At 42.4% G+C, this 13,655-nt stretch overlaps 1 protein-coding gene across 4 annotated transcripts in view; it reads right to left on the bottom strand.

Moving 5' to 3' along the window:
* LOC132208863 (utrophin-like) overlaps positions 1 to 13,655 on the bottom strand; it is a 56,612-nt gene that overhangs the window by 2,663 nt on the left and 40,294 nt on the right. The window contains exons 3-5 of one of the 4 annotated variants that reach the window (XM_059644176.1): positions 10,875 to 11,076; positions 8,719 to 8,837; positions 1,636 to 1,793 (exon numbers count right to left, since the gene is read on the bottom strand). In XM_059644176.1, the coding sequence (XP_059500159.1) occupies positions 1,786 to 1,793; positions 8,719 to 8,837; positions 10,875 to 11,076 (329 nt within the window). In that variant the 3' untranslated portion in view covers positions 1,636 to 1,785. Of the gene's footprint in view, positions 1 to 1,635; positions 1,794 to 8,718; positions 8,838 to 8,866; positions 8,944 to 10,874; positions 11,077 to 13,655 lie in introns of those variants that run through there. The other 3 variants (XR_009444967.1, XR_009444966.1, XR_009444968.1) reach the window with 3 other exon arrangements.

Consider the following 13,655-nt stretch of genomic DNA (forward strand, 5'->3'; position numbering starts at 1 on the left):
GAAAAATAAAAACAAAAGTTTAAAAAGTCAAACATTACAGTCCTTTCTGAAGCCACGAGTTTGCAGACACTCTGAACGAGGGCTCCACAGTGACGGCTCGTATTCCCCTGTGCTGGGCTCAGGCCCGCCCATCCTTGCCAGTGGACTTCACTGCTGACGGCCGTTGCTGTCCTCCATCGGGAATGACAGGCTTTGCCACATTAAGTACTCTCTTATCTTATTCCTTCTTCAGGCTATATCAATTTGCCACTGACCTGCCCAACTGACCGATGCCAAGATTGGAGCAGACAAGGGGACCTGGTAAAGGTGTTTAAGATTTTGAAGGGCTTAGAAAGGATAACTGGAAGTTGCTTTTTCCATTCGTAGACAGGGGAGGGGAGTTGAGGAGAACCTATTTACCCCAGTGTGGTGGGAGTCCCGAGCTCACTGACTGAAACTGTGACTGATTCAGAAAGTGTCTGAATATTTAAGCAGTATTTAGATGTTCACTTGTGTTGCCGTAGACTCCAAGGCTACGGGCCAAACAGTCAAAAAGGAAATCAATGCCATGTGAGTTCAATGTAGACAGATCTTTGTTGAGTAGTGCAGGAACTACAGACCACATGGCCTCCTCTTGTGCAACAAACATCCTTGAGTCTATAATTACACAGCTTTTCTTGGAGGTATTTCTCCACTTGACTGATTCTTTGTAAAAGCAAGGCTAACAAAATAAATCCTTTTTATTAAAAGCTTCCATCTCACTGAGAAAGCTTCAGGCCAATTTGATAATCTGCTCTCAAAAATCTGCTCATATTTTGATAGTTGGGACAAATTCTACTGTCATGGCTGACACAATCCACAACATTCGAAATCAATCAACAATATTCCAGAAAGATGATCATTTGCCTATCCGACCGATTTTAACTGATGCTTTAAAAAAAGAGAAATAAATCTGGATCTGTCAAAAACTAATCAGTTCTTCCTTTGACCATACCCATACATACCAGCTTTCATGAAATATGCCCATCAGTTTGTGAGATACATTGTTGACAAACAGTACAACAAATGGGGAAAAACATGCCCTCACATTAAGTGTTATCACTGCTGCAAGTGAGCAGTAGAGTCATACAGCACTTCTGAATATTTTTCCCAGTATTCTAATGACGAAAACATTATTGGTAACAAAAACAGCAGCTAAGGTTAGTGTCTTTGAGAAACAATAGCATCATACATATGTAGCGCATCATTTATCTTGCAGGAATGTACTGTGCAGGATCTGCACAGACCAAGTTATGACTTAACATTCATAGTGGCAGTGACTAAATACAGAAATATACTAATACAGCAAACCTTTTGTTAAACAGCACCGTGGTACCAGGAATGTGCTGAGTAATCAAAAATTCCAGTCGATCAATAGGTCCACACGCACAAAAAAAACACACTCAATAATAGGAACATAATGCACAGGATATATGCATCACTGTTCTCCTTCATTTACAGTATAAATAACTTCAGTAATGAAGCAACTTTGCCTTAACTAAAACTTACTGGCAGGGAGCCTTCTCACTTGCACCCTCACCAGACATCACAGAGATTATGAGAATACAGTAAACATCTGGTGTATAATTTTTGTCAGTTTATTGAGTGTGCTAGTTTGTTAAACAAAGTTTACATACAGTTAAATCTACAGTTTACATGTGTATCAGCAATGATAGATTTAGTACTGACACTTGTATTTTTCCTCCAGATGATCCTTGAAGAGTCACGTCAAGCGAATTTTCAAAGAAAGCACTCTGATTCTTCCACTCATACCCCTGGAAAAGGAAGTTGCAGAATGTCATGACTGACTTTACTTATTTGAATACAGCATAACATACATAGAACATTGAACAGTACAGGCCCTTCAGCCCACAATGTTCTGCCGAACTTTTACCCTAAACCTCAGGTCTATCAAACCTCCATATGCCTGTCTAATAGTCACTTAAATGCCCCTAATGAGGACGACTCCGCGACCCACTCGAGCTGAAACAAAGATCTCTTTGAATTGTCATTTGTCAGACATGTATTGAATCAAAAAACAAATTTCTCACTTCCATAGATTTCTACAGCATCTTAATATGATTTGTGAAGATTATACTCCACCCTTTCATTTAATAAATACAACTTTAAACAAAACGCCACTATATAGAACTTGTATGTTGGTATTTGTGCATATGCCATTTCAGTTTGTGTGATCTGTTTCGATGCAACGAGTGATAAACACTTTGATTGAAATGGTTGAGAGCAGTATATGTGAGATTTAATACCATGTTTAATCTACAGATAGTCCATCTGCAGGTAGTTATTCATGAGACTCAACTGACATCATGTCTCAGGGGAGCTTGTGATCTCTGGGTTACGTACTGTTTGACCATTGCCGACTGGTCACTAGTTGAGTGGAAAGAGAACTACTAGCTGCTATCCATTTTCAACAAGTGATCACGATAATCTACCTGCGTTTCAACGTCCCATCAACATTCAAGAATTATTGCTCGAAGAGGCTTCTGTCTAACAAATAGGAGCAGAATCAAGATCAGCCGTGTTGTTTTCCCTATCTGAACAAGCTGCCAACACCATACATAAAGGGACCGTCTTAATCATTCTTATACAATTAACTTTTACAATAGACAACAGGGGCAGGATAAGGCCATTCGGCCCTTCGAGCCAGCACCACCGTTCATTATAATTATGGCTGATCATCCACAATCAGTATCCTGTCCCTGCCTTATCTCCATAACCCTTGATTCCACTATCATTAAAAGCTGTATCTATCTCTTCTTGAAAGTGTCCAGAGACTTGCCCTCCACTGCCTTCTGGGGCAGAGCATTCCATATATCCACCACTCTCTGGGTGAAGAAGTTTTTCCTCAACTCTGTTCTAAATGCCCTATCCCTTATTTTTAAACTGTGTCCTCTGGTTCTGGACTCAATCATCAGCAGAAACATGCTTCCTGCCTCCAGAGTGTCTAATCCTTTCATAATCTTATACGTCTCAATCAGACCCCTTCTCATCCTTCTAAGCCATGTCCCGGTACAGCTGCAGATGGACCTCTTTGCTCCGATACTCAATTCCTCTTGAAGGCCAGCATGCCATTGGCTTTCTTCACTGCCTGCTGTACCTGCATGCTTGCTTTCATTGACTGATGTACAAGAACACCTGCATCTCGTTGTACTTCCCCTTGACCTAACTTGACTCCGTTTCGATAGTAATCTGCCTTCTTGTTCTTGTCACCAAAGTGGATAACCACACATTTATCCACATTAAACAGCATCTGTCATGCATCCGTCCACTCACCTAGCCTGTCGAAGTCACCCTGTATTCTCATAACATCCTCCTCATATTTCACACTGCCACCCAGCTTTGTGTCATTGGCAAATTTGCTAACATTACTTTTCATGCCTTCATCTATATCATTAATGTATATTGTAAACAGCTGCTGACCCAGCACCGAACCTTGTGGTACCCCACTGGTCACCACCTGCCATTCTGAAAGGGACCCGTTTATCACTAGTCTTTGCTTCCTGTCAGACAGCCAGTTTACAACCAAAGTCAGTATTTTGCCCACAATACCATGTGCCCGAATTTTGCTCACTAATCTCCTAAGTGGGACTTTATCAAAGGCTTTCTGAAAGTCCAGGTAGACTACATCCACGAGTTTTCCCTCGTCCATTTTCATAGTTACGTTCTCAAAAAATTCCAGAAGATAAGTCAAGCACAATTTCCCCTTCGTAAATCCATGCTGACTCTGACCTATCCTGTTGCTGCTGTCCAAATGAGTCGCAATTTAATTTTATAATTCTTTCCCACCACTGACGTCTGGCTAACCGGTCGATAATTTCCATTTTCTCTCTCCCTCCTTTCTTGAAAAGTGGGACAACATTAGCCACCCTCCAATCCGCAGGAACTGATCCTGAATCGAGAGAACATTGGAAAATGATTACCAATGTGTTCACGATTTCTAGAGCCACCTCCTTAAGTACCCTGGGATGCAGACCATCAGGACGTATCAGCCTTCAGACCCAACAGTCTATCCAACACCATTTCTTGCCTAATATAAATATCCTTCAGTTCATCCATTACCCTAGGTCCTTCAGCCACGATTACATCTGGGAGATTGCTTGTGTCTTGCCTAGTGAAGACAGATCCAAAGTACCTATTCAACTCTTGTGCCATTTCCTTGTTCCCATTAAATAAATTCACTCGTTTCTGTCTTCAAGGGCTCAATTTTAGTCTTAACCTTTTTTTTCCACACACCTAAAAAAAACTTTTACTGTCCTCCTTTATATTTTTCGCCAGTTTTCCTTCGTACCTCATTTTATTCTCTGCGTATTGCCTTTTTAGTTATCTTCTGTTGCTCTTTAAAAGCTTCCCAGTCCTCCGGCTTCCCGCTAATCTTTGCTCGGTTATACTACTTCTCTTTTATCTTTATAGAGTCCTTAACTTCTCTCGTCAGCCACGGCCATCCCTGCCTCCCCTTAGGATCTTTTTTCCTCCTTGGAATGAACTGATCCTGCACCTTTTGCATTATATCCAGAAATACCTGCCATTGTTGTTTCACTGCCATCCCGGCGAGGGTATTGAACCATTGAACTTTGGCCAGCTCCTCCCTCATAGCTCCCTAGTTCCTACAATACTGACACTTCCAATTCTCCCTTCTCCCTCTCAAATTGCAGATCAAAAATTATTGTATTATGGTCACTACCTCCTCACGGCTCCTTTACTTCGAGGTCCCTGATCAAATCCGGTTGTTTGCACAACACCAGATCCAGAATGGCCTCCTCCCTGGTAGGCTCCATACTGACTCTACATCTCCTGATTCTATGTCTCCACTCGCAAGGGACTGGAGATTTTATATTTCTTCACATTCATAATTTCATATTTTTTCACTATTTTTATTATTACTTCATTTCATATTTCTTTACTTCTGACTATTTTAAACACTACACATTGTCTTATGCTACATCAGTGACGACATTTCAAAAGTAGTTTAGCTGCCTATAAAGTACTTTTTAATGCCTGAGACCATAAAATGTGCTACATAAATGCAGTTCTTTCTTTTATTAACTGCTGTAGTTGTGTGTTTCTTTGCCAATGGAGGATTGGCTACAATTACGCAGAGTAACATAAGTGAAATACATTTCCATGACAAAATTCCAAACCATGGTTACTCAATTAGAATAATAAAATATTGGCTGTTTGCAACCGAACACTGTAGATGAGCGAAGGTCACTTAGTCAGTGAAGTACCAAATAAATATATTCCCGACATGGAGAATACAAATGAAAACTACGGTAATGCTCACAGGAATTTGGACAATGTTCTATTTTATGATCACAGCAATGCCATATCATCAACACATGCTTTAATAGATAATAAGTCACTCTGCGATATTTATTCATTTGTTTTTCATTCTCAAGATCATCTTGGCAAATCCTGTGAACCGGGACCACTTAGTTAGGACTTAGTTAGCATTTTTTTCCACCTATAATATCCATGGTTTATCCATCTCCACTCTATGTTTGTCTGCAGGAAGATGAGTTGACAGGGGGTTCACAGTTTTAATTCATACAGATGTATGTCCAATGTTTGTAAATATCTGTCTGTAGCTAGAATCTATGCTGTTGTAATAAATAGGTATTCTTGTTAAGAACAGAAAAGTGAAAACTGCCGGGTTAGAAAGTTCCAGCTACGTGCTTACCTGATGGAAATGCATTGACTGTGATATTAATATATATAATTGTTAAATGAGAATACTGACGAATTTTGCTTATTGTTTCTGTGATGATCTAAACAATCCATTTGTCAACACTATAAAGTAGATATTGTTATTGTAAACACCCCTGAAAATGCAAAGAAAACTTCAAGAGGGGCCAAATAAGTAGTGTTGGGAAACAAAGAAATGGCAGAGGAACTGAACAAGTATTTTGCATCAGTCTTGAGGTTGGAAGGCACCAGTAGTAGAACTTTAAGGGAGTCTGAAGCAGAAGCGAGTGTGGTGGCCATCACTAAGGAGAAGGTACAGGGGAAGCTGAAGGGTCTGTGTGGAATTTGTACATTCTCTCCATGTCTGCATGTGTCTCCGCCTTGTGCTCTGATTTCCATCCACAGTCCAAAGATGTGCAGGCAAGGTGGATCAGCCGTGGCAAATGTGAGCTTGCCGGGAAACAGTACAGGGCTGGGTCTTGGTGAGATGTTCTTTGCGGAGATGGTGCAGACCCAATGGCCTCTTTCCGCTCTGTAGGAATTCTATAATTCCAAGAAGATGGTAAATTACATGGACCAGATGGACTGTCCCCCAGAGTTCTGAAGGAGGTAAGTGAGAAGACCATGCGGGGATTGGTGATCTTGCAGGAGTTACTGGAGTCAGGGTGGGTCCCAAAGGAGTGCAAAATGGCAAATATAACACCTCTGTTTAAAATGGAGGGAGGCAAAAGATGAGAAATTACAGACCTGTTAGCCTGGCGCTGGTCATTGGGTCAGATTTCAGAGTCTAATATTAAGGATGAGACCGGACAATGCTTGGAAGTACATGGCAATACTTGGAAATACATGGTAAATTGGGCTGAGAAAACACAACTTTGTCAAGAGAAGGTCTCTGTTAGATTCTTTGGGAATGTCACCAGTGAGTCAAAACCAAAGAGAGCCATTGAACTTTATCTATTTGGAATTCCAGAAAGCCTTTGGCAAGGTGACACACAGGAGTCTTCAAAATAAAAAATGAGCTTATGGTGTTCGGGAGTAGGTACTGGCATGGACAGAGGATCGGCTAACTGGCAGAATGCAGAGAGTGGCAATAAAAGGGTCTTTTTCAGGATGGCAGCCAGCAACTACAGGAGTTCCGCACTCATCAGAGATCAGACTACAGCCATTCACGTTATACATTAGCAATCTCGACAAAGGAACTGATGGTATTGTTGTCCACAGGGCGTTGTTGCTAAGTCTGCAGATGACATTTCGATAGGTGGAGAGGCAAGTAGTGTTGAGGAAGTGGGGAGGTCACAGAGAGTCTGTAGAGATGGGCAAGTACAGGCATAGACTATTTTCTAAATGGGGAAAGGCTTCAGAAATCTGAAGCACAAAGATGCCCCAGTTCAGGATTCTTTTAACATGCAGGTTCAGTTGGCAGTTGGGAAGGCAAATGCAATGTCAGCATTCATTTCAAGACGGCAAAAATATAAGAGCAGAGATGTATTGCTGAGGCTGTGTAAGGCTCTGGTTATCTTGCATTTGGAATATTAAGAGCAGTTTTTGGCCATCTATCTAAGGAAGGGTGTGCTGGCCTTTGTCAGGGTCTAGAGGAGGTTCTCAAACATAATCCTGGGGATGAAGGCACCGTCACGTGAGGAGTGGCTGAGAACTCTGGGTCTGTACTCGATGGAGTTTAGAAGGACGAAGGGGGTCACACTGAAGGTCAGTCAGGCCTGGATAGAGTGGACATGGAGATGATGTTTCCACGAGTAGGAGAGACCAGGACCTGAGGGCACAGCCTCAGAGTCAAAGGGACCATCTTTCAGGATGGAGGTGAGGAGGAATTTCTTCAGTCAGAAAGTTGTGAATCTGTGGAACTCATTGATGCAGAAAGCTGTGGAGGCCAAGTCAGAGTTGATTTCAGGCATAGATAGATATGTTCTTGCTTAGTGAGGACACAGGAGGTTGAGAATGACAGATCCCACTCAATGGGCTGAATGGTCTAAATCTGTTCTGAAATCTGAAGGTCTAAAACACTGGAATGTTAGTTCAGTGTTATTTTTATTGCACTGCAAGGACAGTATCTTTCCAAAAGACCTCACAAATTTTCCCACTCTGTTGTTGCAAACCTATTCAATAACTAGCAACAATGCTCCTATAGTGCCTCCCTCAGCCGACGCTAGTTAGTTCTACACTCATCGTAACTGCACGTGTTTGCCACCACTGAAACATCCCGGTATTACTGGCACTAGTGCCATGTTTAAAGGCTATTGTGAACCAGTAAAATACCCAGAATCCAGAACTGCCTTGTACAGTTCATAGCATTTGTCCCAGACAGGGCAGGAAAGGGGAAATTAGCACCTTATTTACAGTTAGGGACCTGGAGGTCCTGGTGGATGGATTGGTGCAGTGGAGGACTGTCCTCTTTCCCAAGGACAAGCACAGGAGGCCACAACACAATATTCGGCCAGACTCATCTGAGGCTGTCCAGTGTCAATGCAGTCTCAACCACCAAAAGAACCATACAGCAGTGCTGCAGGATCAGTGACCTCTGCTCCAATGGAAGAGGATCCTCATTGGTCTGTGCTACCTCACATTCACACTCTCTCTAATTCTGCACCACCCTTCAGCACAGCTCATGTAATACCATTCTCACCAAAGCATTCAATGTCTGTCTTCACTTGCTCTCGTCTACTTGAGGCCCCAAGGCTATTAATCCTGTATATTCTCTGTGCCTCTTGCTCTCACCCAGGAGACCTCACCTCCCTTCCCAAACATACATGAGCACTAACAAATGCACCAGCTCATTTCATCTCACTCAATTCCTCCCTTTGTTTCATTCCAGGAAAAACAGCCCACAGTAGGGCAGAAAGAGCCAACACAGGTAGTGAGGTGTCCAATGTTTGACTTCTCACAACCTATGACGACAGTGTCCTGACCATGGTCATTCTGAGCAGCCAACTGATTGCATCCAAGCCCCTCGAGTGATATCAGACAATGCCCTGGAGTTACCTCGATCTGCTGCCTGAAACTGCCTCGCTTGACTGGAGACCATTCCCCTCGGAACCTGAAGCATGACCATGTGGTTGGAGACAATGCAATGCCTTCTGTGCTTCTGCAGCTGGCACATACTGCAGGTGTGAGATCAACATATCACGGTGCTGAACGGCAACACATCCACTCCTTTGATTGATGACTGCTGACAAGCATGACAAGCTGTCTGGCTTGGTCTCGATGCTAAAAAGTTAATCAACATAGTAGCGTTATGAGTCTGTCAGATGTGGCGGAGGGGCAAACCTTAAGAAGACAAGGCAAATGAAGACAAGGCAGAGGAGCTGTTAGCATGCATGCAGGGACACAATGAGAGTTGAGAGCTCAAGCAAGGTGTCCTGATGTGTAACGTGGCCCAATACACGAATGGGTGCCTGTCCCTGCATATAAAAGTGCCCTGGCAGTAGCACTGCAATGTGGGGGGCTGCTGCAATCCAGAATGCAGTAATGAAGTACAGAAGACTACTGAAAGCAGATCTGTGATGTGCCATGATGTGCTGAGGCTGGAACATGTCACATGTCAAAACTGTGGACATGGGGTGCTCCTGATGGGTGTGGCTGCAGATGCTGCGGACTAGTGCCCAAGTTGGAGGTGCAGAGGAGCATTGAGCAATGTGGAAGCACCACACACCCACTCAGAATTTCATGTTGTTAATTCGGAGCATCCAGTTTCTGTCTGGCAGGTAGAAAAAGGGAATAAGTACTAATGAGGGTGGTACTGAGAAATAGTGCATGTCGTTCAGTGCTCCCTAGCGAGAATTTCAGCTCAATATCTACAACTTCCCTGGAAAAGGCAACATTTTGGTTTTGACATCCTGAAGCAGCTTGAGCTGCTATCAATATGAAGGGTACGCACCTAATGAAGAATGTCAAAATTGACAGTCGCAATAACGATTTAATATTGGAACACATCTCATGCAGACAAAGCTCAATTTTATATTAACGGTAAATTCAAGGTGATTGGGGTGGATAGGAGGACACCGAAAGTTTAACCCTGGACGTCCATTGCCAAGTCCATGAATTGTATCCAGCCTGGACTGAAAGAAAATAAAATTCTCTCCGCTTGCAAGGATTCCCCAATATACTGTCACAGTCCTAATACATTTCCAAGTGAAGTGCATAACATTATTCCTGAATGGAGTTTACTAAACAATCTGACTGAGATAAGCTGAACGACAATTAGTCTGGAAAATACCACAATGGCACAGTTAATGCCCTTCAAGATACTGGCGAGGTAAAAAATTCTCAGTTATGAGAGAGACTGGTATGCTGGGTTTGTTTTCCTTGGAGCAGAGGAGGCTGAGGTTGGGGTTGGGATCTGATTGAGGCAAAGAAAATTATGACAGGCACAGGCAGAATACATTGTGAGAATCCTTTCTCCATGGCACATGTGTCTAAGACCAGATGGCACAAGTTTACGGTGAGGATTAAATGCTTTGGAGGAAGTCTGAGGAAAAGCTTTTTCATCTAAAAAGTGGTAGACATATGGGGCACGCTGCCTGAGAGGGTAGTTGAGGCAGGTATTCTCAACATTTAAAAAGCATCTGGGATGAGCATTTAAAATGCTCGGTCAAGTAGGCTGTGGAACAAGTGCCGATAAATGAGATTAGTGCAGCTTGGTGTATGTTGGGAGGCATAGACACAGTGTTTCTATGCTGTACGACTCTACGAGATTGAGGGTCACATAAAAATTTATTCTACATCTGGCCGTTTATTCCTTGACATTAACTGGATGATGTTCATATTGTGTACTTTATACACATCTTTCTCCAGCACTAACATTTGTCACCGTGAAGAGCATTACAATCAGAGTGTCAAGATGTCTACATGATCCTGTACAGATCTGACCAAATGGATTCCAAAGTATATCAGTTTCAATTTTACGATTTAAAACAAAAATCGCTAAAACTTTCAACTACTTTATCTGTTTAAGTGAAATGAAATTAGAACATACTGAAACCTTCTGTCAACAATACCAGGATTGATTTTAATCAGTCGACAATCTTCATCTTCACTGAACGGATCATGTACATATCAAAATCCAATATGTCGGATGCAGTTTAAATGCACCTTAGGAGAATCTAAACATACTACATTAAAGTGTAAATCATACATACGTATCAAATACGTTCAGCAGCCAGTTCAGACACATGTCGACACAGAGTGGCACATTGACCAAGTCCTTGTGGTTTTGTTCCAAAACATCATAAATGGACGTTAAACAGTTGATTACTTCAGTCACATTCAGAAGTTGCTCGGTTTGTGTCAATTTGTGTTGATCAAAGACGCGTTGCGCTGTGTGCAACTCCAACAGATCCACTACAAAGGAGGAAGAAAACTAACTTTGATTACAGTTTTAACTTATTGAGCTATCAAATAAAATTAATTCCTGTATTTGGCCTAGAAATAAATACAATGATTCACAAAAGTACTCTGGAATGAAGGAAACAGGCCATTTCCTTCTCAAATGCACGATGTCAAATCTAACTAGGGAACCGTCAGTGATAATGTATGGTTTAGAAGGGGTGGACACTAGGAAGTTGTTTCCGTTAGGCAGGGAGACTAGGACCCGTGGGCACAGCCTTAAAATTAGAGGGGGTAAATTTAAAACTGAAATGAGACGACACGTCTTCAGCCAGAGAGTGGTGGGCTTGTGAATTCATTGCCGCAGATTGCAGTGGAGGCCAGGACGTTGGATGCCTTCCAGGCAGAGATCGACAAATTCTTGATCCCAAAAGGAATCAAGGGCTAGGGGGAGAATGCAGGGAAGTGGTGTTGAAATGCCCATCAGCCATGATTTAAATGGCAGAGTGGACTTGATGGGCCGAATGGCCTCACTTCCACTCCTATGTCTTATGGTCTTATGATGCTGGTCATATTCTGTCGTTTGGTTCAGTAATTTCTGCAGAACAATGGTGGAGGAACAGTAGCTTTGTATGTTATGAAGCCCTCCTTTATATTTATGAAGCAGGACTCAGTACAATTTAAACTAAAACATCCATCTCTTTCAACCGACGTGCATTCTCACTACACCCAAATCCAAAGTACAAACTAATTGGCTCTTTACTCGTTTCAAATAGGGGATCTTACAACCCCTATTTCACTGCTGGTAATCAGCATTCATTTAAATCACACTAGGTTGCAGCTATGAAGTGTGTTAATCACACATTCTTGTTCATTTTAAAAAGGCGCTCTGTTACCTCGGTTTTGAACTAGATTTCTCTTGTAATTTTGCTCCTTTGTCATACTCATGGTATGTTCTACAGCATCTACCAAAAACAATTAGTAGTTAAACAAGTATCAATTCATTTTAGTTCACATGATGCCAACAAAATCTGGCAAACATGGTCAAAACATGGAATGCCAATCGAACCACTCCAAATACAACAGAACCTCCATAAATAAAATCTAATGGCAATATGAGGAATGAAGCTCCCAGAGATATGCATTCATCTGAGTGAAATCGTTGATTTTCTCGGCTTCTAACCCTTTCACAGGCAGAGAGATCCTGGCCCATGAACGTTCACTGCTTGAAAAAAATTCCCCTCTACATCGCCCTACATCTTTTCCCCAAAACATGAATGCATTCCCTTCTCCTTGTAACATCATCCACCAGCCATGGGAACACAGCCTCTCCACGTTTATCTTATCCCAACCAATCATAATCCTTTATGTCTCCATTAACTACTTATTAATCCCCTGTACTCCAATGAAAATAGCATTAGCTAAATTTGTTGATAAAATGTCACAATCCTAAAACAGGTTGGGTAAATTTCATCATTATTACTCAATACTACCAAAATTATTACTCTTGAAGTTTAGTCCCAGATTTGGGTGCATCATTCCAGTCCTATTTCAAGGTTCAGGATAACTTCTTCGTTTTAGCACTGTACGAGCTCCATTATACAGCCCCATCCCACAAATACAAAGGTGGGAAGGAGCACATAAAATCTGGAGGGCACTTGTGCGTACATGTGTGGAACTTCTGGGGAACTGTCAAGCAGCCTGCCTATCCTTTGGCCTGCTGAGATCAATTGATGGCAATTTATTGCGTAAGGAGATAGATGTCAATCAGGAAGGCAGTGAGCTTTACATGCACAATCCAGCCTCGAAAAACTGAGTTGGTAGGGGATCCTCATCCACAGGCCCCTTGGCCTGATCCAAGGCACTTCACGCCCTTAAACTCTCATCCAACGTTTCAACATCCCCGAACAACCCTCGACCACTCCGAACCTCTCGTCCGGGACCTGCCATCCAGCCATCAGCAACTTCAGACTCTTCTGGGCTCTAAGTGGCCAGGAGTTCTACAAGGTAGAACTTCCATCAAAGAGGCGCCCCATGTCCTGCCTCCAGCCATTTAATGCTGCAGGGCAGCTGTGAAGAGCATGGGCAGGGTCCCATTTGGCATTTCAACTGGGAGACACCTGAGCAGGAGTGGGGGCAACAGCACCATGTCGAGTACTATTCACCAGACCAAAACTTCCATATCCTCAGCATTCTCTCCAATGTTCTGCCAATTCAACAGTCAGTGCCCAAGGTTAGTGGGAAACCAGAAATAAGGAAAGATTTCAAAGTCGAGAAATAGAAAAGAAACTGACAATAAGAGCTTATTTAAACAAATGAAAAGGAAGGAAGAAGTCAAAGTGAACGCAGATCCCTTAAAGAATGGAGGCTGCAAAAATAATAATGGGGAATCAGGAAATGGCAAATGAGACAAATAAATGCTTCATGTCAGTCTTCACAGCAAAAGGCACAAATACCATCTCAAAACTATTTAGTGAACAAAGAGCAAAAAGCAGACAAGAAATATCACCAGAGAAGAGGTGCTCGGGGAACTAATGGGGTTAAAGGTCGATAGGTATCTGGGACCTGATGTACTCTGTGCTAGTATATTAAAA

The sequence above is a fragment of the Stegostoma tigrinum genome, unplaced genomic scaffold (genome assembly GCF_030684315.1).
Source record: "Stegostoma tigrinum isolate sSteTig4 unplaced genomic scaffold, sSteTig4.hap1 scaffold_55, whole genome shotgun sequence".
Classification (NCBI taxonomy): Eukaryota; Metazoa; Chordata; class Chondrichthyes; order Orectolobiformes; family Stegostomatidae; genus Stegostoma; species Stegostoma tigrinum.